This window comes from Melopsittacus undulatus, chromosome 3 (genome assembly GCF_012275295.1).
Source record: "Melopsittacus undulatus isolate bMelUnd1 chromosome 3, bMelUnd1.mat.Z, whole genome shotgun sequence".
Lineage (NCBI taxonomy): Eukaryota > Metazoa > Chordata > Aves > Psittaciformes > Psittaculidae > Melopsittacus > Melopsittacus undulatus.
The window spans coordinates 12,480,358-12,504,488 of record NC_047529.1 but is presented as its reverse complement, the minus strand read 5'-3'; the positions used below and the strand labels follow the sequence as shown (position 1 = coordinate 12,504,488).

Below are 24,131 nucleotides of genomic sequence, written 5' to 3'. Positions count from 1 at the left end.
TGAGCCTTGCGTGCCCTGGAATTCAGGCACTGCCCAGTCCCCTCATCCAGTCACGCAGCATAAGGCCTTTTGTTGGCATCTACCAACCTTTTCAGGGGGACACACACAGCAGCATACGTGCAGCTAACTATTTTTAAGAAACAACAGTGTGAACCTGATCAGTCTGAAGTGATTTTAAATAAGCCACAGCAGGAATGAGCATGGCATTTTATTAACAAGGGTTAGGCAGGCTTCCAAAGTGCATTTGATCACGCATGTTTTGGTGTGATCTCAAGACAGAACAAATCAATATAAGGGCTGTATATAATCAATATACAAGGGCTGTATATTAACAATCTCAGGAATAATAACACAATGATTCTTGCATTGTGTGCTGCCAAAAGATAAAACCAAAGCATCAGGAAACAGAAACATTGAATTGCACAGAATTCTTCTATGAAACAAGTCTTCCAATCACTGCTGCTATAAAATAACAAGGATAGATAGGAAATGTTTTAAAAACCTACTCTTTGCCTGCTGTTATAAATTGAGACCACAACGGATCATAATCCAATTAAAATTTTATTAATTATAGCAAGTAGAATATGAGCAAATACAGCGCTGGACGACAGGGGAGTCTGCGCTCCGCCTACTGCCGTACTGAGTAGTTCAAACAGCCCCTTTTTATACATCTCTGTCGGTTCCTGGGCCTCTGGCGGTTATCTTATCTTGCACAAGCAGTGTCTGGTGGCTGTTTGCATCCTGAACACCTGGCGGTCATCTTGGCTATTCACATATGCGATTTCCTGGGCACCTGGCGGTGATCTTATCAGTGTCTGTTGGCTACTTTTTAAATTGGGCTTAACATAAATCTTAATAAACAATATTCTAGTCTATAGTTTCTTACACCTGCTATCTTTCCCTAATAATTTTAAAAACTTGGACCTACATTATAATACATGTTGTAAATTGGGAGAACAGTTGTGGGGAAAAAAAACAAGAACAGAACAATTTTTTCATCTGGTTTGGTAAACATGTCTACACCACTGGATAATTAGATTAATTTTAAACGCAGAAGAAAACACAGTTTAAATTTATCATATATCATCTTGCACAATACTGTTAAAAAAATAGCTATTCAACTGATACATTATCTTATTCCTGATACAGTAAACTTACATCATCAGTTTAATACATTATCATTACCCAACAGCTTGTATTTAGTAAAAAACAGTGCAGGGGAAAAAAAGCTTCATGGTTTTAGTTTCTACTGCTTGGTTTAACCCTTTCTTAACATACAAAAATCAGACAAAAGTATCTAAACTCAGCATTTTTGCAAATATTTATACCCCAGACAGTTCCTAAAATAGGCCAGGTACACTCATTCCCAAAGGCAACTGCTTTAAACAGCAGACATCATTGGTTTTTCTCAAGATAGCCCTGTATTAAACCTTGAACTCGAGACAGAATAATCTCATTGGAGCTGCTGCACTCTTCTGGGCCATATGGTGGGTCAATAGTCAATACCCCTGCCACACACAGCGTCTTTCCCGATTCGCCTTGCTCTGTTATGGGGATGTGGTTTGTTTCTAGCCAATTCTTCAAGTTGTTCTTCCTCTTTTCAAGTTCCTCTGGGCTGTAGGCTTTGCTTTCTTCAGGTTCAAATATGCAAGAAAGGCGTTGCTTCATTTCATCATCCGCTTCTTTCAGTATTTCTACCTCCTCGACAGCGTGGCCCAAGACAACTGATATGGACACACTTTCATTCTCCGGGAATGTTGCGAGGACAATACTGTCAAGGAAAGAAGGATGTATGAGTCACTGTATTTAACTGAAGACTGAGAAAAAAACAGGCCAAGATTCTTGGGGATGAATGCTCATTAGTGTAAGCATAACCCAGAATTTAGTCAGCATCGAGTACCCAGCATTCTTCTTGAAGAGCATGCTCCTATACCTTTAAAATAATGAAAATGTGCAGCTTTGCACCTTCTGGCCTTGAATTTGAAAGCACTCTAGATACAATCAAGCAGAATGTTACTTTCAGAAAACAAAGTGTACATTAAAAGCAGGGCTGGGAATCTAAATATTTTTGTGCAGCATTCCCAACCTTGCTGAAGAACCTTAAGTCTTCCAACATTCAAAACCAACAATACCTTCATACACTCAGCACTTTGAATGCTGAAGGCAATGGTGGCAGTTAACATCAGAACCTTTTAACGTCAAATTATGAATACCTCATTATTGATCATTACTTTTTTAGTTTTACATGAGTGTTGCTAATTTCTTAATTGAAAACTATAGTTTGCATATTACAATGGGAACATAACCACAGCAGGTTCAGGCTCATGTTGTAGCAGCCTGCTCTTTTCCCAAGGACACTTACATTCAAGAAGTCCTAAAATAGAGGTAGAAAAGCAGCTTGTTACATTTCCAGGATCTCTTCCCCATCTATCAACATAGAGGATCAAAAAACATTTTCTCTGTCTTGTGGGAAGAAACACTCCCGAATTTGATGCCAGCACTTTGTCAATCTACTGTTGCCACCATTAGTGGAAGTAATGACTTTCTGGGAAACATGCAATAAAATATGCCTTGATTTTAGCCTCAGCCATTCCCAGAATAACTCACAGCTGCATGTACCTTTCCTGCTAAAATGATGGGCAACTCCAAGAGAAGATTAGAGTATTGGAGCTACTCCAGAGTTGAAGCAACAACCAGTTCTTCCAAAACACATCAGAAGCTGGATGGTTTTGTTTCTAGCCTCCATCTTGTGCTCAAGTGGGACAAGTGCACAACCAAAAAGGTTTGAAAATGCTCTGGCAGCAAGAAGACCAATTTCTGCCCATTCCCTGGTGCATTCTACTTCTCAAACCCTGTTTTCAAATTACTCATTTGAAATGCTAGAGACCTGTTGTACCACTTTCTGGCCAATGTCGTGACTGATTTTCCCTGCTTCCTCTCCAAAGTAGTCACTGCATTGTCATGGCTGTCTGGCTGCAGGAGAGAGCTGGGCATCAGTGTGAGAACTCTGGACAGAGGATAAGGATTTAAACATCTAAAGCATTAATAATATTCCTTTATTTCTGCTTTCTTGAAGCAGGGTTTAGTATATTATTAAAAGTGTACCTGAACACATGTATATCATTTGAGTACTAACCTCAGGTCCACAATAAATTTAGCATGAGTTCAGAGACTATCCATTCCCCAAACTCTTCAGTCATTTGAATGAGATTACAGTGGTTTTAGGTAAACTGGCCTCATCAACTGCCATATTGCTTTCTTTTAGGTCTTGCCAATACAAAAAAAAAAAAAAAAACCAAACAAAACCAACCAAAAACCAGAATACACAACCCAGACATGCATTTTTTTCTCCAAATAAATTTGCTTCAGTCTTGGGATCTTTCAGTGAAAAAAATGTCTACCCTTAGTTTTATGGAAACAAAAGCTTTGGTACTTACCTAGCAGAAACTGGATCAACTGTTAAGACCCATCCTTCATATTCATGTTGCTCAACTACAGCAACTTTCACCAGTTTGTCCAAATACGTTTCCCACTCTAAAGGACTTTTCTGCTGCCACTCATTCATACTTCCTGCATCCAGAGCCTAGAAAACAGAGCAATCAGCAGAAGCAATGAATCCTTTTGCTTTGCCTTTCACATGAGAAGCAAGTTTGCATCATGGTACAAATCTTCCATTTTCTTAAGCCTAATTTGCTTTATCTTAAAAGCAAACATTCACACAAAGTGGTTTGCATATGCCTGTAGTTCTGCAATTTCCCACCCAGTTCAACTGGTTTTAAAGGCACAAAGAGAAAAAAATATTGCTCTGCTAATATAATACTGTCCCCTGGCATTAAATATTACATGTATTATTCTGCCCCTTACAAAACCTCGGTTTCCCTGATCCTTAAGGGCAGGATTTTACTCCCCTTATTCTGTGTACTGGCACATCCCTGGTGTCTATGCCCTTCCACTGCCTGCTATCCACCCAGATCCTGGCTCTATCCTCATCCGCTACAGTACAGCAAGTGCTCTTCCACTCTTTTCTCTGCACCAGCTGCACTACTAGCAATCAGAGCAGATCCACCCATGTTACAGCTTGGTGCCGCACAACCGTTTGTCTCCATCCCCATATCCCTCCGGATACGGGCTGGGGAGAGACAGAGCGTGGACAAAGGGCAGGAGGAAGCTCCCTGCTTTGTTCTCCTCAGGGTCCTCAAAGCCTGAAGCGGCACGGGTAGCGCAGGCAGCGAGCTGGGCACGGCAGGAGAACCACCCAGCGCCATAGGGCAGGAGAGGGGAGCGCACTGGGTCTCCCAGGCCCTATAGCCCTGATCCCCGCTCACCGACTCGATTCCCGCGTATGCCGACAGTGCCCGGGAGCTGGGCCCGCCGCTTCCTGCTGCCGCTCTGCGCCCTCCCCCGACACAGTTTGGGTTATTTTAAGCACGGAATTGGAGGCTCCCGAGGCAGGAAAATGCTCAGATCTGAGGTGTTTCAAAAATATGGGTGTGCATATAAATTATATTTAGGTTTATATACATAAGAGGCCCGACTGCGAAACAAGGAGGTGGGGCGTGCATCTGCCCTGTCTGCTGCCTTCCGCCTAGCTTGAATTCGGCTGGGTTAGGCGATCCTGCTGCTAGAGCTGAGATCGCTCACTCCAGCATGCAAAACCACTGCCGCTTCAGGAAATCTGGGTACTTAAATAGGTATAGGTGCGTGCTGTGTGTATCCGCTCCATAAAAATATATCTGCTTCCTCCTTTTCAGTTGTCTTCACAAGCGCTCCTGTGTAGCCATGAAGGTGAAAAACTTGTTTTCCCATCCCAAAACCTGTTTTAACAATGAAAAGCTGGGAAAGCTTCCTATGGATGAAGCAAACCAGCTGCCACTGTTTTAGTAATTTTAAGTGTAAGCGAGCATGTGATGGTTTTGAGAGTGTATATCAAGGATATAAAAGAAGTCTCATTTTGCAGACTTGAGAAAGTAATTTCCTTTTTTAAAAAAGTTTCAATAGAACTTCCACAGCGCTACAGGGACTGTTTAGGAATGGTCTATGCCTCTGTATTTGGCTACTGTTTTCTTTCAGAGTTACAATTTATTACAAAGCAGGGATTAATAAATCTAATGGTTTTCATTATAAAAGCAAGCAACGCAATGGGAAGTCATAGCTTCTGTTTGAAAGAAAAGTAGTGGAAAGATGGAGTATGGTTTGGGTTTTATATATTTATAAGCATAACATATTTTAGGTTTACTTCCTAACTGGTCCCCTTCTGGATCATGGACTAGAGGGCAGTTTTCTCTAAGTCCCTTTTGACCAAAATACCCCAAACATACTCAGTTTTAATTCTTGCTGGTCTCGGTCCGTACTTATTATTTTTTCTTTTTCCATTGTAGTTATTTAATTGTTCTGACTACAAAGCCCCTATTTTTTTTATCCTGTCATCTAAGCTGTATTTTACAGACAAAGGTCACTATCGGGAGCAGTTACTACAGCTTTTACACCGTAAATTTAACCTTGAGTCACAGTCAAAAAGCGGCGCAACTCTCATAACTCCAGTAACTATACTAGTAGTGAAAGCTGTGGCACAGACGAAATTGTAAATACACAATTCGTGAGACCAAAGAACTCCGCCAGTACTACTGCACTGTTTCCCCAGTCCTACAGCGCCGGTAAAGCCTGAACCGCTTCCCTCCGCCCCGGGGAAACGGTGCTTCCCAGGCACTCCTGGGCCTCCGCTCCGCTCCCCGTCACAGCCGCGTTCGCTCACCGCGGGGACCCACCGGTGACCGAGCGGCTTCCCGAGACCGTGGTATGCGCAGAAACCCGCTCTGCCTCAGCCGCTATAGGCCGCACGTCGCCGTGGCGACGGCCTCCCCGAAGAGCCCGTCCTGCGCGAACCACGGCACGCGCGCATGCGCGCCGCCTAGCGCCGCAGATTCCCGCTCTGCCTGGGGGGAGGAGGCAGAGGAGGGTACGGAGCAGGCGCATGAGGCGACGCGTGCGCGCGCAGGGGTGGCTGAGCGGAGCCGTTAGGATGTCGCGTTACGGCCGCTATGGAGGCGGTGAGTTCCTGCGGTGCGGTGAGGGGCGGGGGGCTGCGGCGAGGGCAGCGGGGGGGAGCATTCGGAACGGGCAATCGCCGTGGGGGGCCGGGTGGAGCGGCCAGTGGCGGGGAAGGAAGGCGAGGCGGCCGTTGCTGTCGCTGTCGCCGCCGCCATTTTGCGTCAGCGGCCGTGGGGGGGAAGGGGGTTGCGCGCGCGTGCCGCCGCTCGTGAAGGCTGTAGCGGGCCCCGGACACAAGATGGCGGCGCCAGGGGTGAGGCGGAGCGGAGATGCCGCTTCCTTGGGAGCGCGCTCCTGCACCATAGCTGACAGCGGCCTTGCTCCCGGCAGAGACCAAGGTGTACGTGGGGAACCTGGGCACGGGCGCTGGAAAGGGTGAGCTGGAGAGAGCCTTCAGCTACTACGGGCCCCTGAGAACCGTGTGGATCGCGAGGAACCCGCCGGGGTTTGCCTTTGTGGAGTTTGAAGATCCGAGGGATGCTGAGGATGCTGTCCGTGGGCTTGATGGAAAGTATGTATGCATATGTTTTCAGAAGCTACAGCCGGTGTTAAGACCAGGGATTTTTTTCTCCTTTTTGTAGTTCTGCAATAAACAGTGACAGTTAATTTAGGGGCATTATGAACCTGTTGCAGGGTGATTTGTGGCTCCAGAGTTAGAGTGGAAGTGTCAACTGGGATGCCTCGTCGCTCCCGTTACGACAGGCCTCCTGCCCGGCGCCCCTTTGACCCAAACGACAGATGCTATGAGTGTGGTGAGAAAGGCCACTATGCTTATGATTGTCACCGCTATAGTCGCCGAAGGAGGAGCAGGTACGTGTGGGGCCAGAGTGTCTGGGTTGCTTCGCCAGTTCTCTGTTGTGTAGCTCTTGTTAGCCAAGAACACAATGTTGCACCAGTTTTCTTTAAACTTTAACGCTAGAATAATTGTATAGGTGTATATTACAATTTTTTGCTATTTCTATCAAATGTTAATATCTTAATAATCAACCTGGTCAAAACCTTTCAGGTTTCTTCGTTTGAGTCAGTCGCCTTGATTCAGAATGTCACGAGCCTTAAGATTTCATGCTGAGGCGCCTTGCAAATCCGACACTTAAGATCCTCCTAGACCTTGAGGTGATCAGCATAAGAGGCCAGATCCCCTCGAGCCATCTACACGTAGCTTCACCTTATTCTTTAAGGGCAGAAAAAATTGAGACGGTGATCGCCGTAACAGTAAATTTGGCTTTCAATTGGGGCCCCCCTCCGGTTTAGAAAGAGGAACACCAGATTGACCACATTCCCACCTAGAAAAATCTTCTTGCGTCAATCAAGCCTCACCCTGGCTCATTGGGCTGTCAGTTTGATCGTCGTTAGATTGAAGAGAACACCTAGATGCAGCGATCGGCTATAGATACTTCTAGATCGTCTAGATCTGCTAGACCTTGGGCCAAAGAGGGTCGACCTGCAAACTTGCAAGGTTTATTTTAAATACGCATTACAGTGTTTTCTATTCTAATGTAATTCTGCAATGTCATTCAGCTTTTAACATTTTTCTAGGTAGTAAAATGATCAAGACGAGTAGGCCCAGAGATTTTTCCAACTGACAGATGCTAGTTCTTTAGTTGTCTGAAATAAGTTTTGACTTCAGCAGGGCCTCACATGCATTGGTTGCTGCAGCTTTGTCCTCATACCTCTTTTCTCTAACCTAAACCCAGGTCCCGGTCGAGATCTCGTTCACGGTCCCGAGGACGAAGGTATTCTCGCTCACGCAGTCGGAGTCGTGGTAGGAGGTGTGTTTAAATTTTTCTCTTATTCCTATTTGGTGCTTCTGCTTAGAAAAAAACTACACTTGTGCAACTCTTTTTTCATCAACTTCTTTGCAGGTCCAGGTCAGCTTCCTATCGTCGATCCCGCTCCGTTTCTCCTCGTAGGTCTAGGTCTGTGTCTCCCCGCCGGTCCCGATCGGCATCCTTGAAGAGATCAAGGTAATTGGTGTTAATTATTAATAGTCTGTGTGCGTTGTTTTTGTTGGTTTTTTGCTTTATTTAGGGGATTCAAGGAGGTGTTGGAGAGCAGACTGCAAAAGGTGTTGACCTCTAGAAATCTGACTTTAGCACACTTTATAAAGTCTCTGGTATAATCCTAGTTGAATTTACAGGTGTGGTTGTATGATAATTTTTGAGCACTTACCCAGCTGCATATCCCATGATGAATTTTGATGTCTAAAACATCTTAGTGATCATGTACATAGAGTTGACTTTGATTTTGTTGCACCTTGTGTTTATTTTTTATTACAGGTCTAGATCAAGGTCTAGATCTAGATCCAGATCTGTTACATGGCCCCGAAGCAGGTAAGATCTCTTCTATGACTGCGAGTGCTTAGTAGAAGTTGCTGAAAAGTCTGTTTAGGCTTTCTAACAGCTGCTCAGATTTTTAGAAAAAGCTTTGTTTAATCCCCATTAACATCAGGGTCTGTAGTTCTAAAAAGCAGTGCAGAAGGTTCTTCTTCTTGTATTGTTTTACGTATTACTGATATCCAGGTCCCAGTAGTCAGTGAAACAGTGAACTGTTTCATCAGATTGTATTAACAGCTAACATAGCAAACAAATTTAGAATTAATCCGACAAGGTTTTCCCTTTTTCTTTGTATAGCACAGAAGAGATTGTGAATTTTTCCCTTTATTTGTCAGAAGAATAGGGATGCCCTTCTGGCACAAAGGGCTTGTTAGCACTGAGTGTTATACCTGCTTCCAGCTCTGTTGAATAACAGAAGTATCAGCCTGCAGGAGCTGAATTAAGTTGGAGATAAACACTTGTCAGAATTATTTTGTACCAATAAATGTGCCATACGATGAAATTTGAAAGGAACACAGGATGTCATTCATTCTTTTAAGCTGTAGCTTAATCCTTCCACAGTAAATGAGTGCAGTGTCTGCTTTGTGCAACCTTGTCCACGCAGCGTGGCTAATACAGGTTGATGAGATTTCCTGGGCAAGATGTCATAGAACAAGAGTTAACTGAAGTTCTTCTCTGAAGGAGATGGTACTGCTCTTGCCACAGCCCATTTCCAGGCTTACTGTTCTGGTTTGATGGCTGCTCTTTGAAATAAACAACGTAACCATAACAACCAAACGCAGGCAAATAAAAGGGAAGTTTTAGCTGAGGGGAGTAAGTGGAAAAGGCCATAGCTGAAGATGGAAAATTCAGTGCTGAAAGGTGGTGGTATTTTCTGAGAGTGGAACAACAAGCAGTAAGAGGAGTTTTTAGGCAATGGAGAGATGAAGACCAGAAGATGGCTGCATTAAGAGCAGACACTCTCGCAAACAGTTCAGAAGCTAGTATGAAAGAAATTCCTTGAGGCAGTAGAGCAATGCCTTTCACTGATCAGGTACACTTTCTCTACCTGTCAATAAAATATGTTACATCTTAATAGCAGGTCTTACACATCTAATGTGAATCTTCCTGTCTCAGATACGGGAACATGTATGCTACCAGCTTCCCTGCTGAGCTGTGTTTTTTCTTGCTGTAGGTCTAGGTCCCATGGCAGATCAAAATCTGGCTCGCCAGCTAAGAGGTAAGCATAGAGTGATAAACCTGTAGTAGTAGCTAGTATTCAGTAGTAGGTTTGAATGGCTAACAGAGCCTAGTCCTTCAGAAAAATATCCCCCAAATGTGTGCCCAGCTAATCTGCTGGTGGTGTGACTGAGATTATAGAAGTTTCTCTACAGCTCTTTGGAATATGTTCTTTGTCTGTCTCTTTAGTTTCATTACCTGTTCGTAGTAGTAAATAGTAATTTTGTGTGTGTGTGTCTGTGCTCAGCTGTGTTAAATTTTTCTATCCACTAGAAAAAGGGCTTTAGCTTTATGAAGGCTGCTGGTAAAACAGCAGGAGTCTGTGAGAATGTTTCTCAAAGTCTTGCCTCTACTACCACTTGTTTTCCTGTTCAGTCTACTAAAGACGATTGCTTAAAATAAGGCTCCATGCTAAATACCCTGTCACAGTAAAACTCAATTTGAAAACTTTAATATTTTAAAGAGCTTCTGGCCAGATTCCTGTAGTGATTCCATTGCTGTTTAAGATGCTTATTTATTAGTTCTTTAATATAAAAGTTCAATTTGACCTTTAAAATGCATTGATGATATTCTGTTTTGACAGTCAGTCAAAGTCCCGATCACCATCTCCAAAGAGAAGGTATGTTCATCTCCCTACTAATAATGTAGACTACATAGAGCTGGCAGTTTATTATGTGCAGTGATCTCTGCTAAGGAGTTTGACTGCTGCTTGTAGGGAAATGCTGGAAAGGTATTTTGCCAAGATCTCTTCAACAGAAATAATGTTGTGATTGTGGTTTTATTAGGTGGTAAATATATATCTGGTAATAATTCTTTGGGATACTGGTTACATACCAGCATTACTTGTCTTTGTCTGCTCCTGTGTTCAGTGCACTAACAGTTTTATTGCACAGAGATTTTCAACTACTGAGTTTAAAGCACAGAATAAATGTGGGTATTAGCTTTGAGTCTCATTAAAAGCTACAGTGAGATTGAGAAATTGAGAGTGGAGTAACGTCGCATACCAGTCAGGAATGGAAGATTGAGCCTGTTACTCAGAATTAATTTTTGCCCCTAGTCAGTTAGTAAATTGTGAACTCTCTGTGTTTGCATATAGGTGTAGTGACAGAATCAGCATCTTTTACCTTAGTCTGAATTCTTTAATAGTCCATTTTTACAAATTCGGTGTTCAGGATTTGTGGGGAGGAGAGGTATCATAGTGAACAGCAGTAGACCTGCCACAGTGTGTGCCTTGCCTTGGAGATCTTTCTGCCCTGCAAACTTTGGGTCACAGTCACAAAGGATTTGAATAAATGCTCAGTGTTGAGTGATCATGATAAGTTTTGACAAGTTGCTGTATAAGAACAGTGAAGAAATATCTGCTTCCATTAAGGACACCTGATCACATTTTAATTGTATTGTAAAAATAACAGTAGAGAAATGCAACAGTATGAAAGTTAACAAGAAAAAGGTAGTATCTCTAACATTAAATTGTCAAGCCATTAACTTTGTCCATAGTGATTTTTTTAGTTTATAAAAACAGTGCTTAAAGGATGTGGAGTAGTCTGAGTATCCTCCTGTTGCTTTTTCTTGTATCTGTGAATCCAGCATGACTACTGAAATGTTAACTGTGGATTCTTTTCCTTTCAGTCGTTCACCATCAGGAAGCCCTCAAAGAAGTGCAAGTCCTGAAAGAATGGATTAAAGTTAATCTTTTAGGAAGAAAGTTATTTTGCTTACATTATTATAAGGGATTTTGTGGTGTCTTTGTAAATGTAAGAATGTAGATAGGAGAGTATATCAACTAAAATTTGGCATGATCTGGATCTTCTGAGTTAGTCACACTAATAGACTAGCACAGGTCTCTTTTTATTGTATGAATTAACTTCCTGTGAAATGAAAATGCGGGACTTTTTTATTGGCACATTGAAATAAAATGTGTATTTTTAACTAAAACTCCTCTGTAGTAACCCTGCTGCTTCTGTTAACATTTGGGTAATTTTAACTGTGTGCCATGTAATGTGGATGACAAATGTCTAAAATGGATGGGAATGACTAATACCGGTGTCTTCTCCAAGTAGTCACTTTTCACAGTTACTGTTGAATGCTACTTGGTGAAAGGATCAGTTTCTGCTTCATCTGAAATAGAATTGAAAATCCATCTCTGTCTGCAGATGGCCAAAATCAGCATATGCACTTTTTATTCTTTTTATGATATTTAGTGGTCATTCATTTCCTCTCCCTGATCTGACTATTCTGCAAAGCTTACTCTGATGCTTGGCAAGTTGTGATTACCAGGTGCCCAAAGACTTAGGATGAACTTTTATTCAAAACAGTGACATCTGCATAAAAAAATAACATCTGCAGAAATCTCTAAACATAAATCATCAATAACTTGATGATTGCTACTGCAGCTTGTTGCATTTTTTGTTCTTTAGGCTGTTAATACAAAGAAAACTTGTGTCTTGAAACATTTTCCTTTTTTGAGGGAAGATGTAAGGTCTTCTGGCCTACTTTCTGAAGGACCTTAGGAGAATGTGTTGAGAGGCAAAAGAAAGCTGTTACTAGTCTTTAAGCATCTCACTTAAACCTTCCTCCTTAAAGTGATTTTCTCAGCTGACCTCAGGAATTCTAACCTGCTTCACAGAAATCCGTATGGTTTTAAAGCAGCCCAGATCCTGGAGATGGTTTTGTTGAATTAAGCTATTTTCTTACAGCAAGTGCACACCTGCAGGATTAATTATTTGTGTATAGGTATGTCAAACTCTGTGTTTGTCCTCATTCTGTAGAAAAGAATTGCATGATAAGGCACTTTGACACAGATCCCAGCAAGAGACTGGAAATGATGTTAGACTGAACAAACAAGCTGATAGCTGGAGGGGAAAAAAGCAAACACATCTAGCAGAAATAAACTCAAGTTTCAGCAGCAAACAGGCACTGAAATGGAAAGTGAGGCTTATTTCAGCTTCTTAGGATGTCTCTAATGGCACTTTGCTTCCAGTGTGTAAAGCACAGCAGAAAAAACCCAACAAGATTAACTTTGGTCACACTGTGGGTAACCCATGATTTTCAAAACCCAGTTTTGCTGTTAATAGTGACTTTATGGAACTTTTTAAGTGTATGAGTTAATAGTTCAGTTCTGAGCATACTGTCGTGCTGCAGCATTGTCTGGCCTTTATGCCTGGTCCTAACTGTTGGGTGCTTGGTGTTTGCCTTGGACAGTCCTGTGGTGCTCAGTGATGGGGATAAATGTTTCATCTGCTGGGAGCAATGATCGATATTCTGGCAATATCCGTTATAATTCCATGGTCACCACAGGGCTGGGGAGGGGGAGGGAGGCAGTGACACTGCAGTGATGTAGCAGAAATTCCCAAAGTCTGTGTCTTGTGTTTGGAATATTTCCTGGTTGTGCATTGCCTACCCAGTTCATAGTGTACCTGGTGCGAGGCTTATGTATGCCAGTGCTCTGGAATTTGATGAGCTTTTTTCTTTTCTGTACTCTTAAGGCATGCCTACTCCACAATAAACCTGCAGACTGATGTGACAGCTGTACTGGTACCTGTTTTTCAGTACTCAAACACTGTGGAAAATGGAGCAGAGGAGGCTGCAGGGGACTGAGGTTCCTCTAAACCTAGGATTAGTGGTGAGGACCTGAGCAAGGAGGCAGAGCTGTGCCTGCAGAAGGACAGCCAGCATTTGTGAGGTACAGAGAGAGAGCAGTACCAAATCCATACAGCTGTGGTGCCTCCTGCAGCTCCAGTCCTTATCCTTGGAGCAGGCTGCACAGCTCCAGCTGTCCCCTGAGTTTGGTAGTTCACTAAAAAAGGTGCGTGCAGTGTTTGCATGCTCTTGGAAAAGATGCCTGGAGAGGGATGTGTTTGTGTGATGGCTGCTGCTGTGACCACAGGCTCTGCACCTCTGGGTGGTGGGCAGGGGGCATGGACCTGAGGTAAACCCACTCCCACAGGGGTGGTGGTGCTTCTCCCCTTGGTTTACAACCTGAACTTAGCATTTCCTGGACTTGGACCAGAAGGGCTCTTATCCTCCACATGACACCAGCCCTTAGGCAGTGTGAACTGCAGCCATGTCATGTTTGACCACTGTGTGTGTCAGAATAGCAGGGTGCTTGTTTTGGGGGTCAGGGTGGCAGAACTACTGTAATGAACATCAGAAACATGGAGGTTTTAATCAGGCCCCTGTTACAGAGTTTGGGGGATGATGCATAGTTCACGTGGAAACACAACATTAAGATGATGGTTTTCTTTCAGCTGTTGTATATTCAGAACTATAGATGGATGCACCTGCTGCACTTCAGCAGCCAAGGCATAGTGTGGGTAGATGCTGTTAGGCTTTAAAATAAGAGTTAAACCAGAGGAGCCAGGGCAGCCAGCTGGGATAATCCCAGCACACTATCCTCTGCAAAGCTATTCTGTACAACCACTGCATAACTGTGCCATTGCAATGCTCCTATGAGACCTGATTGCTCCAGCCACGAGAGCTGCCCTGTTACCTGTCATGGGAAGGGCAGGGATGATCTGACACCAAGCTGTGGCACAGGTCAGTGACAGGGAGAGAGCAGCAGCCAACACAGCTGAGGGCTCTTTACTGGGAATAGCTGATGTAAGGAACAACCACAATTTTATCAGCCTTCTCATGTCCATTACCAGATAGATACTCTCCTGCTGTAGTTTGAGCTGTGACATGCCATGTCCTAAACAAGGTGATTTCAGTGCATTTTTACTGCAAAACAAAGCTTAATGCTCAGGGTGAGGCTGGATAGAGGGTGAGAGCTCTTTGCACAGACCAGACAGTGGCAGGGGTTTGGTGACAGGAGTTAATGCCAGCAGAGACCATGGGTGAAAACCACAGAGGAGGAAGAAAGTTCTCAAATGGGATGCATCACCCATGGTGCTTTGAAAGCACCCTTCAGCACCTGGCAGGATTTCTGGCTAATCTGTTAGACATACTTACCCCTCTCAGTGGTAGGAGTCAGCATCCCCCCTATGCTGTGTTGAACACGAGCCATGTAGTATGGTTGTACTCCTCACCTGGGTGAAGTAGAGTGTTGGGGAAGTGGGGCTGGGGAGAGACAGCAGCATGTCAGTGATTGTGAGTGCACCCCTGGGACCAGAAAGGGTCCTGAGGTTCATACACAGACATGGGTGGACGTGGTGGTACAGTTGCCTGCCTGGGTTCCCAGGACCCAAAACAGCTCCAGGGGGGGGGGGAGGTTCACCTTGTTGACAGCATCAGGCCAGTTCTGGGTTTCCAGGCAGAAAGCCGAGTGCCTGGGGTACACAACACCACCTTTGCCCTTCAGGGAGCCATCCAGGTTGTTCCCAGTGTAAAACTGGATGCCAGGCTGGGTGGTGTGAACCTCCATAGTTCGGCCAGTGGGTGCATGGTGAGCCCTGGGGAGATGCCAGGAAGGAATCTTTTACAATGAGGATGGTAAAACACTGGCACAGGTTGCCCAGAGACGTGGTGGATGCCCCATCCCTGGAGACATCCAAGGCCAGGCTGATGTGGTTCTGGGCAACTTGATCTAGTTGGAGATGTCCCTGCTCATGGCAGGGGGTTGGAACTAGATGACCTTAGAAGGTCCCTTCCAGCCCAAACTATTCCATGATTCTATGCCAGTAGAGGATGCCAAGGAGCTGGCTGAACAGCCAGGGGTGGAAAACTGCTTCTGGGGTCCCAAGCCTACCTGGCCGCAAGGTGTCGAGCCTGCTCCTGCTGCAGGCAGAAGTTGTGGTCAAAGCCGTCCAGGCCAAACTTCTGCAAGTGCTTCCCCAGCTCCACGGGCTGCCGGAGATCAAAGCCAGTGCCCTGCACAGTGGCCACCTCCCCTGCACAAGGAGAAGAGCAGTGTTATCTGTCACATGCCAGCAAACACCCACAGTGCTGCCCTCTGTGCAGGGCTGAGATCCCTTCCTTTGGTGAGCTGAGGGTTTAACCTGTTTGTGATCCTGGTGTCATTGAGGTGCCAGTCTTTGAGCAGGGTTGCCTTGTGGCAGCTGTGACTCAGGCTGGGGCATCACCACCTTGTCCTACCAGCAGCCCCTGGGGACACTGCTGTGCTTAGCTGGGATAAAGCAAAGCCAAGGAGACAGAAAACACGAGGGGGAGCTTGTGTGTGTAACTATGCAAGTTAATTATTACAACCCCAAAACTTATTAGCTATTAATATTTATACATGCATTATATATATATATATATATACATACACATATACTGTCTGTCTTTAAAGGAATGAATCCTCCCAGATCTCTGAACAAACGTCCATGCGATGGCCACAGAGGTGGCCCACCTGCCACAATGGTGAATATGGGCTATATACTGGGACCAGTCTCCTTCTTCTTCAGGGCATTGTTTTGGGCGAAAAAAGAGCTTAAGACAATAAAACCAGAATTTTCTCTCAAGTCTTTTTTTAAGGCCTGATGTGGAGACACAGCATCCTGTGATAAAGCTCTTGCAGTGAGAACAACTGTAAGACATACTAAATAGTGCAAAACAGCCATCCCAAACCCTTGTGAGAGGCGGATAGGGAAGGGAATTTTTCCCTAAAATCATATTTTCCTATTCCTCTCTAGAGGCAGAGCTTTCCAAAAGTGTTGGGAATGGCAGAGCTGGGGCATCCCAGGCCCGCTGCTGGTCCCATGTGCTGTGCTGTGCTCTTGCTTGCTGCAGTAAAGCACCCAGCTTGGCTGCAGCTCTGCACCAGTTCTGCTCTGCAAACCCTGAGAAACAGGACATCTCTGTGGCTTCTGATCCTATCTAAAAGGAGCACATTCACTGAATTCAGCTGTGGGGCACAAAAACACCTCGAAAAAACAAAATTAAACCATTTTGATTTACACACTTAGATAAAACACAGCAGGCACTACATGTGAGGGCTGTCTTTAAACCTCATCTAACCCCAGAGCTAAGACTACACACAGTTTTATCAGCATCCATAGCTACGTCTACCCAAAACACCAAGAGGGAACTGCAAAAAGCTTCAGCGAAGCTGTGAAACAGCTCCATGCTGAAACCAGTGGGGAGAAGCAGGGCAGTAGGTTTGATACGGCCTCAAGCTCTTCCCCAGCTTGAGCCCAGGCTTGGCACACCAAGCTGAGCAGAAGGCACTGGGGCTTGAGAGACCCACTCCTACTGATGCAGGCCGATGCATACACACACAGCATGAACACAGATGTAGTGCTGGTTTTACCGGACATCTGAGCTAAAAGCTTTCTTTTGCCTTTAAAGCCTCTCTTGCTCTCCCTTGTGAGGCCAGAAGGTGCACTCATCAAAGCAGCCCTGTGAGAACATCAGGAAAACAATCCCTGCCATTTCCAGCAGAGCCCACACTTACCAGAAGCCGCCCAGGGGCTCATGCAGCACTGGGGCACACATCCTGCCCTGCACCCAGCTTCTCTGCCCTTTGTGCTTTTCACTCTTAAAGCCAATATAACCTGGTATCAAGAATCATTTTGCAATGAGGTCAACTCTCACTGCAACTCAGCAGTCACACTACATGAAAAGCTGTTTTCTGGGAGGGTTGCAGTCAATCCACCCAAAGGTGCCCCCTTGTTGAGTGGGGGGACATTTCTAAGTGCATGTGCTCATTGCTGGATCACCTGCAGGTACAAGGAACATGTTCCTTGTCCCAGCTTGTTCAGATTATTTAACTTAGCAGCTTGATCATTTATAGAATCATAGAATCACAGAATGGTTTGGGTTGGAAGGGACCTAATTGAGTTCCAACCCCTGCCATGGGCAGTGACACCTTCCACTAGACCAGGTTGCTCAAAGCCCCATCCAACCTGATCTTTATGGGGAGAAACATGCTGTTTTCCTCAACTGGGTTTCCTCTTTCAGTCATGTAGAACATTAAAGGCAGGAAAGAAAAGTGCTGGTTTTGTGTTTTCAGCCTCCCAGCCAGCAGTGCCAACTCTCCTGTCCCAGTGAGGGGGACTAATGGCTCAGCTCTTGCCGGGAAGGATGATGCTGGGATCCTGAGCACCAGAGATCGCAGCAGCTCTAGAGCTCAGTGCTGGAGTCCTCACCCATGGGTGAGGGCCATGCTGTGCCTGGGGTCCCCTGCTGTGTTTCCCCTTGCTGGGCAGTGCTGTTCCTTAACACCCACACACACTCGTGTAAAACCACTTCCACCATGTGCAGCATGTGTCTCACCACCCACCAGTGGGGATCTTGGTGTTGTCCACAGGCAGGTAGGAATCTGCTTCAATAGAGATCTCATGGTCGTAGATATCCTGAGAGCCCTGCAGGAAGATGGCAAATATTGGGATTCCTGCTGCAGCCCTTCCACCATTCAAGTATCTTTAAGCACAGCCCAGATGTGACTGCCCACAGTGATACAACTGACCTTGTAGTGCCTGGGGTACCTCCTGGCTGTCATCCCACCTTCACTCTGGGTACAGGATAAAGGTACCAGCACAGGCAAAACCTGTAAATCCTAGGGGTTCATGGGACCTGGAAGCTGTAAATCCTGCGACACTATCAGACTAGCCAAAGCATGCTGGTTGCTGAGCACACAGTGATGGGCAAAAAGGGAAGGAAGCAAGCATGGGGAAGTGCAACCCATCCTCCTGGCTCATGTCCTGCAGCAAGGCGGGGGCTGGCTGTGCTCCTCTTCCCCTCCTGCAGCCTTGGGGATGCTGGCAGGGAGCCTACTGGGTTGGGAGCAGGATCTAAGCTGAGCCTGCACATCACTGTCTAATCTGAGCAGCAACTTCATGGCCAAAGGTCTCCTCTTCACCTGAGCTGCATGCTGTAGGCTATTACGGTACCACTGGGAGGACAAAGAGAGGGTAAGCTAACAACTGAACAGAATCATAGAATGGTTTGGGTTGGAAATGATCTTAAGGTCATCTAATTCCAATCTCCTTCCATGGGGACAACTCCCACTGGATGAGGTTGCTCAAGACCCCCATCCAACCTGGCCTTGAGCACTGACAGGGATGGGTTGTTAGAGCAGGAGCCTGAGAAGGCCTTCTGCATGGAGGGACTGGGATGTCTCTTACTAAGCCTTCTAAGGGTCTTTGTCTCACATCTAAGTGTGCACTATCCCATCCTATTGCTCTGCCCAGCAATACTGAATTTCCCAGATCCTTTTCCTCCAAGCACAATTATAAAAAGGGGGAAACTCAAATGTAGCCACAATACAGTGCTTGTCTACTTGGCAGGCCTCTGGTATGTGGCAGCTCTCTGCATCCTGCAACATCCCCACCTTGGCTGCTTCACATCCTCTTTCCATGATGCTTCTCCTCCCCATTTTGACCTCAGTATTTCCGTGCTGCACTGACTCTGCCTGGCAGTACAGGCACTGATTTCAGCAGCACCATCCACACAAGGGTTCAGTATGTTGTCTCAGAAGGGTCAACATAAGGCAGCTAAGAAATGCCAGTCCATCACTAGGGCATGCCAGTTCTGAACATCTTCTGCTACCTTCCTGAGGGACCAGGAGAGACTGAAACTCTCCAGTCACACACAAAAGGAGAGTTAATATTCATGTCTCTGTTCACAGTGCTCTGGGATAACGTCCTCAGTTGAGGTCTATGTGATTCAGTCCTGTCCCAACCCATGATGCATAGAGACAACCCTCACTCATGTGTCCCAGGAAGCATGCTGAGTCCCCACATCATGTTGGTTTCAGCACCTCATGGGAAGCCCATGGATCATCCCATGGGTCCCCAGGCTTTTGTCCCCTGCACAGTGTCCCCCCATGGGTCTCATCTCCCCACACTTACCTGCCCTGCCAGGTTGAAGTACGCGTGGTTTGTCAGGTTGATGGGTGTTGTCTTGCTGGTCTGGGCTCGATAGTTGATGGCCAGCTCCTCACCATTGAGCGTGTAGGTCACCCAGACTTGCAGGTCACCAGGGTAACCTTCCTCTCCATCGGGGCTGAGCCGGAAGAAGCAGACACCGTTTGGGAGGACCTGGGGGCTCCAGAGAACCTGTAAGGACCCAGGCACAGAGGTGTTCAAGGAATAATGCACTGAAACAGAGCTTTTTCAATCATCTTTCCTGCTCTTACTCCTAGGAGGGGAAAATCCCCAACAAGCCCAAACAGTCTCCCTGTGAAGGACTAAAACCCAACATCCCCTGGTTGAAAAAGAAAAAAGGAAGTGAGAGGAAACACAAGCACCAGCCTGCCCTTGGTCAGCCAGTGCCAGCAGCAGGGAGCAAGCTTTCCAGTGGGCAGCCAGACAGCCAGGGCAGTTTGCTGTGATGGGGATCTGTCCCAGCCTGTGTTACTCCATGCTTCAGAGGGCCCATGTGTTTGATTTTTGCCCTGTAATTGGACTTGTTCCCCCTCCCATGGATGACCTCGCATGCAACATCACCTCAACAAGCTGCCACCCTTCCCTCAGCTTACTCAGGGCTGCTAGGACAAAATACACACAGGGAGCTCCTGGGTTGGGTTAAATGATACCAAATGTATTGCCAGGTAAACCCATGTCAGTGCTGATCCAGAGAACTGAGATCTCTCCATTTCTTGCCCCTGCCAGAGACCAGGGCTCTGTTTGGAGCCAAACCTGCTGGTGAGTGAAGCAAGCCAACACACTACAAAATTAGCTGCCCAGACAGGCTGTTTGACACTGGGTATGGACCTGATGCTAAGCAGATGTCTCAGTCCCTTGCAGGACAGATGTGTGACAAGAAGTGAGGTTCCTAGTCTCTAGAGCTTTGCATCTACCTATCTAATGAACAGTCATTATCAGTCAAAGAGGACAGAGCGAGGGGCAGGGGCCACATAATGCTTTAGAGATGAGCCCTTTTATGTCCTATGCAGACATCACAAACTCAGAGCACTTGTCAAAAGCCAGCATTTTCACCAAACACAGGAACTGAGGGTGCCAAAGAGAATCACAGAATGGTTTGTGTTGGGAAGGACCTTGAAGCTCATCCAGTTCCAACCCCTGCCAAGTTGCTCAAAAACTGTGATGAGCAGGCTGCAGAGCAGGTCCTCCTGCACCGAGTGCTTCCACTGCAGCTCCCACTGCTGTGAGACACTGTGGTTTTATGCATGAGTTTCTATTTAAGTTCTTTGAAGCAAAAGCTATTAAAGGCCAGCAAGCACACAGATAGCACTGCCTGTTAAAGCTAAGAGTGTCATTTTCTAAGGCTCCCCAGCCTCCCAGTGCGGTCAGATATTGCCACCATTTAAGTGTGTCTGCAAACTTCCATGTGATCAGACCACACACTGACCACAGCACTGAGATCTGCAAGACAAGCAAAAACCAATGAGCAATGAGCTGGCCAAGACAGTCACAGCCAAGAGCCAGTGTGTCTTGGTTTTGTCAGGGCTGACCACCACCTGGCTGGAGGGGGTCATGAGCAGGGGCCTGAGCATGCCCCATGGGACAGAGGACACAAAGATCTTACTGGGAGGTGTTGCTGCCTTGTCTGCATCAAGCTGGCATGTCTTCAGCAAAGGGAAGAAGTAGGGGAAGAGACCATGTCCCCTCTGCAGAAGGCAGCCTGGAAGCCTTGGGTGCAAAGGAGTGCATGGTTCCAGCTCACTGTGGTCAGGGTGTATAAAGAAACTTTGAACCAAGTTGTCCTCTTTGGGGGTACAACAGCCAAGTCACTCCCTTTACCCTAAGGCTGCTGAGGAGCACTTGATCCTGATCTGATGTCAATTCATGCTGTGCTGCCCAAAGGTGAGGTTTTTTTATCAGACTCTTGGACTTTTGCCCCTGGGTGTCCTTTCACTAACAAAATATTAACCCAGGGAAGCAGCCCCACCAGCACATTCATGTGTGCCTGTGGGGAAAGCTGTGCTTGCTGGTTACAAATGCATTTGATCCAACAAAGCCCAAGGCTTCAGGCAAGCAGAGACTTCTGAGCCTGTATATGCAATCAGCAAGGGTAATCAGCAAGGCTTTCAAGAGAGGAGATGCTCCACTGCTCCTACCACTTGCAGCTCATGGGGGGTATTTGGAATTCAGCAGCAGCTCTTGGGAAAAGACGGGAAGGACTGAGTGCCCTGAGGCCAGGGAAAGGCTATTTTATCTCTGGAGGTGACAGTGAAGGGCTTGTGAGAGGACACAGCAATCTCAGGTAACAGCGTGAAACCATGCACAAGGCTGGGTCCTCACCACCATGTCCCAACCCCAGTTCTGTGGGAGCAGCACCTCATTGCAGAACACCCCCATCAAAACTGAGCTCACGAGGCCTCAAGGGCTGCAGTAACACAGAGGAAGCTCAGGAACCCTCTGCATGGCAGCCAAGGATGACAGAAGTGATCCCTGCTAAGCCACCCACCAAAGACAAGCCAACCCAGCACTCACAGCTTCACACTTCCCCATTCCTGTCCTTACAGCACTTTCTGGAGCTGATTCAACCCAACAACCACCAGGAAACCCCGCAGGGTGGGAAGTGAAGACACCAGGACCCTCTTGCCACAGCCCCACAGGCTGCGTGCTGGAGGACACCGCGACCACCCAGCCTGGTTGTCACCTTGTCAAATCCCCTGGCTCCACCATGCAGGCTGTTGGGCCCATTGTTGAGGAAGAGCTGATAGTCCTTCCCGTCCACCGTGAACCTCCCCTTCGCAATCCTGTTGGCAACGCGCCCCACAACAGCACCAAAGAAGGGGTGCTTCCTGGTGTAACCTGTGCGGGAAGAGCGTGTGGTTAAACAGCAGGAATAGGACAGGACGGGGGTCTCCTCAGAGGTGTCTCTGCTTCCCCATGGTACTAAATAGGTGACTGCAGTCCCGGTGCTTCACAGGACACACAGCTCAGGCACATTTTGAGCAACCTGGTCTAGGAGAAGGTGTCCCTGCTAGTGACAGAGGCTGGAACTGGATGAGCTTTAAGGTCCCTTCCAACCCAAACCATTCTGTGATCAGAATTATAATTTATAATTTAATAATTAATTTTATAATTATTATAATTTATAATTCCATGATTTTTGATTAAAACTGCCTGATGGGATCTTGAATTCTTTGCAGATATGAAGAAAAGGCCTCTCACTGCAGTCAAAGCATGACAGAGACCTGGAGCCACCAATGTCCCCATCCCCCACCCAGCCCAGGCAGCAGAAGTTGCATTGATTTATCCCAGGATTTGGAAGGGCCCCTTCGGAGCAGCTCATGCACTGTGGCAATAAACCAGGAAACACCGGTTAAATTGCCTGATTCTTTAATTATTTCGTTCTAAAGACACAGGTTCAGACCCACCTTCCAAAGTGTCAAAGCCCAGGACAACATCCGAAAACACCCCATCCCTGCCCCTGGTCTCCAGAGCAGCGATGATGCACCCTAAGGACAGGATCTCCACCTTCACACTGCCCGACCTTAGGGTGAATTTTTCCACCTCTCCTCCTCCTTCCTCCCGGGGCATGTGCCCAAACACCTCCCTCGTCACTTCTGTCATCGCTCCCCAAACCTTCCCCCCCGGCACCACCACCGGGAGCCGCGGCCCTGCAGGACGGGAGCTCGGGAGGAAGCGATGGGGGCCGGGAGCGGGGCGAACACGGATCTACGGAGCGGTCATAAACATCACATGGCTGCCTCACATGGCGCGGGGAGGAGCTTGGCCACAGCCCCGGGATGCGGTGGGCTATGGGGGGATGCCGTGGGCTATGGAGGGATGCGGTGCAGTGCGGGTCGGTGCCATCAGCCCTCTGCGTCCGGGTAGCTGGAGGAGGCAGAGGAGAGAGGGAAGGGGGCCGGAAAGAGGGAGGAACAGCGGTAGGTGCTCCGGCTTGTGCTGCCGGTGGAGGCAGCGCGGCTGCCAGCCCGCATGGTCAGGGCGTTCAGAGGGCAGAGCATTGCAGCCACCAGTGCTGCTTCCTCAGTTTCGTTACAGTGCTACAGCCTTCAGGGCCCTTGTGAAGTATGACATGACAAAATGGTGCTTGATCCCATTATACCCTTCCCTGAGCTCCTCCACAAGAGGGACAAATCAGGTCTAGTGCCTGCTAACAGAGCTGTAAATTGGTCTCAGGGCATTGCATAGTACTCATAGAATCACAGAATGGTTTGGGTTGAAAGGGACCTTAAAGCTCATCCAACTCCAACCCCCTGCCACAGGCAGGGACACCTTCCACTAGACCAGGTTGCCCCAAGCCCCTGTGTCCAACCTGGCCTTGAACACTGCCAGGGATGGGGCAGCCACAGCTTCTCTGGGCACCCTGTGCCAGGGCCTCAGCACCCTCACAGGGAACAACTTCTGCCTAAGAGCTCATCTCAATCTCCCCTCTGTCAGGTTAAAGCCATTCCCCCTTGTCCTGTCCCTACAGGACCTTGTCAAAAGCCCCTCTCCAGGTTTCCTGTAGGCCCTGGTATCCCAGTATTGGAATACTGTCACAAGGTCTCTCCTGAGCCTTCTGGCTGGCCAGGTGTTCTTGTCAAATTCACATGCACATGATCCTGACCCGGACTCCATTAAAAACTCATCATCTTTTGAAACACCAGCCTTTCCTGTCTGTCTCTTCAGGCAATCTCAGTCAAAGGGAAAACAATACCAACATTTAAGCAATGTTTGTGCACGTTTTTGATATCTCTTAAGTTTCAAGTTCAAGGTGAAAGAACCTCAC

At 46.7% G+C, this 24,131-nt stretch overlaps 3 protein-coding genes across 8 annotated transcripts; 1 reads left to right on the top strand and 2 right to left on the bottom strand.

The window, feature by feature from the left end:
• Window positions 1-208: 208 nt before the first annotated feature.
• Window positions 209-5,889, bottom strand: GEMIN6 (gem nuclear organelle associated protein 6). 4 transcript variants are annotated; one of them, XR_004549433.1, is made up of 4 exons: window positions 5,766-5,889; window positions 3,438-3,583; window positions 889-1,771; window positions 209-513 (listed from the first exon to the last, which is right to left on the bottom strand). XR_004549433.1 is itself a non-coding variant. In XM_005147480.4 (3 exons), exons 2-3 carry the CDS (start codon window positions 3,563-3,565, stop codon window positions 1,396-1,398), a joined length of 504 nt encoding a protein of 167 aa, XP_005147537.2. In that variant the 5' UTR covers window positions 3,566-3,583; window positions 5,766-5,889; the 3' UTR covers window positions 561-1,395. The 4 variants fall into 4 exon arrangements, 1 of the variants encoding a protein (XP_005147537.2); XR_004549434.1 differs by having other exon boundaries at window positions 5,753-5,883; XR_004549435.1 differs by lacking the exon at window positions 5,766-5,889 and adding an exon at window positions 4,326-4,472.
• A 46-nt stretch (window positions 5,890-5,935) lies between these two features.
• Window positions 5,936-13,122, top strand: LOC101871849 (serine/arginine-rich splicing factor 7). Of its 3 annotated transcripts, XR_004549456.1 has the most exons (10): window positions 5,936-6,047; window positions 6,379-6,559; window positions 6,682-6,858; window positions 7,055-7,504; window positions 7,743-7,817; window positions 7,911-8,012; window positions 8,325-8,378; window positions 9,556-9,600; window positions 10,183-10,218; window positions 11,229-13,122. XR_004549456.1 is itself a non-coding variant. In XM_013128628.3 (9 exons), exons 1-9 carry the CDS (start codon window positions 5,972-5,974, stop codon window positions 11,281-11,283), a joined length of 801 nt encoding a protein of 266 aa, XP_012984082.2. In that variant the 5' UTR covers window positions 5,942-5,971; the 3' UTR covers window positions 11,284-13,122. The 3 variants fall into 3 exon arrangements, 1 of the variants encoding a protein (XP_012984082.2); XR_004549455.1 differs by having other exon boundaries at window positions 7,055-7,817; XM_013128628.3 differs by lacking the exon at window positions 7,055-7,504 and having other exon boundaries at window positions 5,942-6,047.
• Window positions 10,722-23,089, bottom strand: GALM (galactose mutarotase). The gene is made up of 8 exons (XM_034060487.1): window positions 22,771-23,089; window positions 22,047-22,201; window positions 19,331-19,537; window positions 17,761-17,842; window positions 15,286-15,427; window positions 14,815-14,989; window positions 14,550-14,657; window positions 10,722-11,266 (listed from the first exon to the last, which is right to left on the bottom strand). Exons 1-7 carry the CDS (start codon window positions 22,964-22,966, stop codon window positions 14,580-14,582), a joined length of 1,035 nt encoding a protein of 344 aa, XP_033916378.1. The 5' UTR covers window positions 22,967-23,089; the 3' UTR covers window positions 10,722-11,266; window positions 14,550-14,579.
• Between the last annotated feature and the right edge of the window lie 1,042 nt (window positions 23,090-24,131).

Bases quoted from the DNA above. Each gene is read 5' to 3' on its own strand.
- LOC101871849 (XM_013128628.3), top strand. From the start codon at position 5,972: ATGAGGCGACGCGTGCGCGCGCAGGGGTGGCTGAGCGGAGCCGTTAGG. The intron at 7,818-7,910 runs GTGTGTTTAAAT...ACTTCTTTGCAG, and splicing joins AGTCGGAGTCGTGGTAGGAG to GTCCAGGTCAGCTTCCTATC. The intron at 9,601-10,182 runs GTAAGCATAGAG...CTGTTTTGACAG, and splicing joins TCTGGCTCGCCAGCTAAGAG to TCAGTCAAAGTCCCGATCAC.
- GEMIN6 (XM_005147480.4), bottom strand. From the start codon at position 3,565: ATGAATGAGTGGCAGCAGAAAAGTCCTTTAGAGTGGGAAACGTATTTG. The intron at 1,772-3,437 runs GTAAGTACCAAA...TTTCCTTGACAG, and splicing joins GTTGATCCAGTTTCTGCTAG to TATTGTCCTCGCAACATTCC.
- GALM (XM_034060487.1), bottom strand. From the start codon at position 22,966: ATGACAGAAGTGACGAGGGAGGTGTTTGGGCACATGCCCCGGGAGGAA. The intron at 17,843-19,330 runs GTAAGTGTGGGG...ATCTTCCTGCAG, and splicing joins ACTTCAACCTGGCAGGGCAG to GGCTCTCAGGATATCTACGA. The intron at 14,658-14,814 runs GTGAACCTCCCC...GTCTCTCCCCAG, and splicing joins GGCCTGATGCTGTCAACAAG to CCCCACTTCCCCAACACTCT.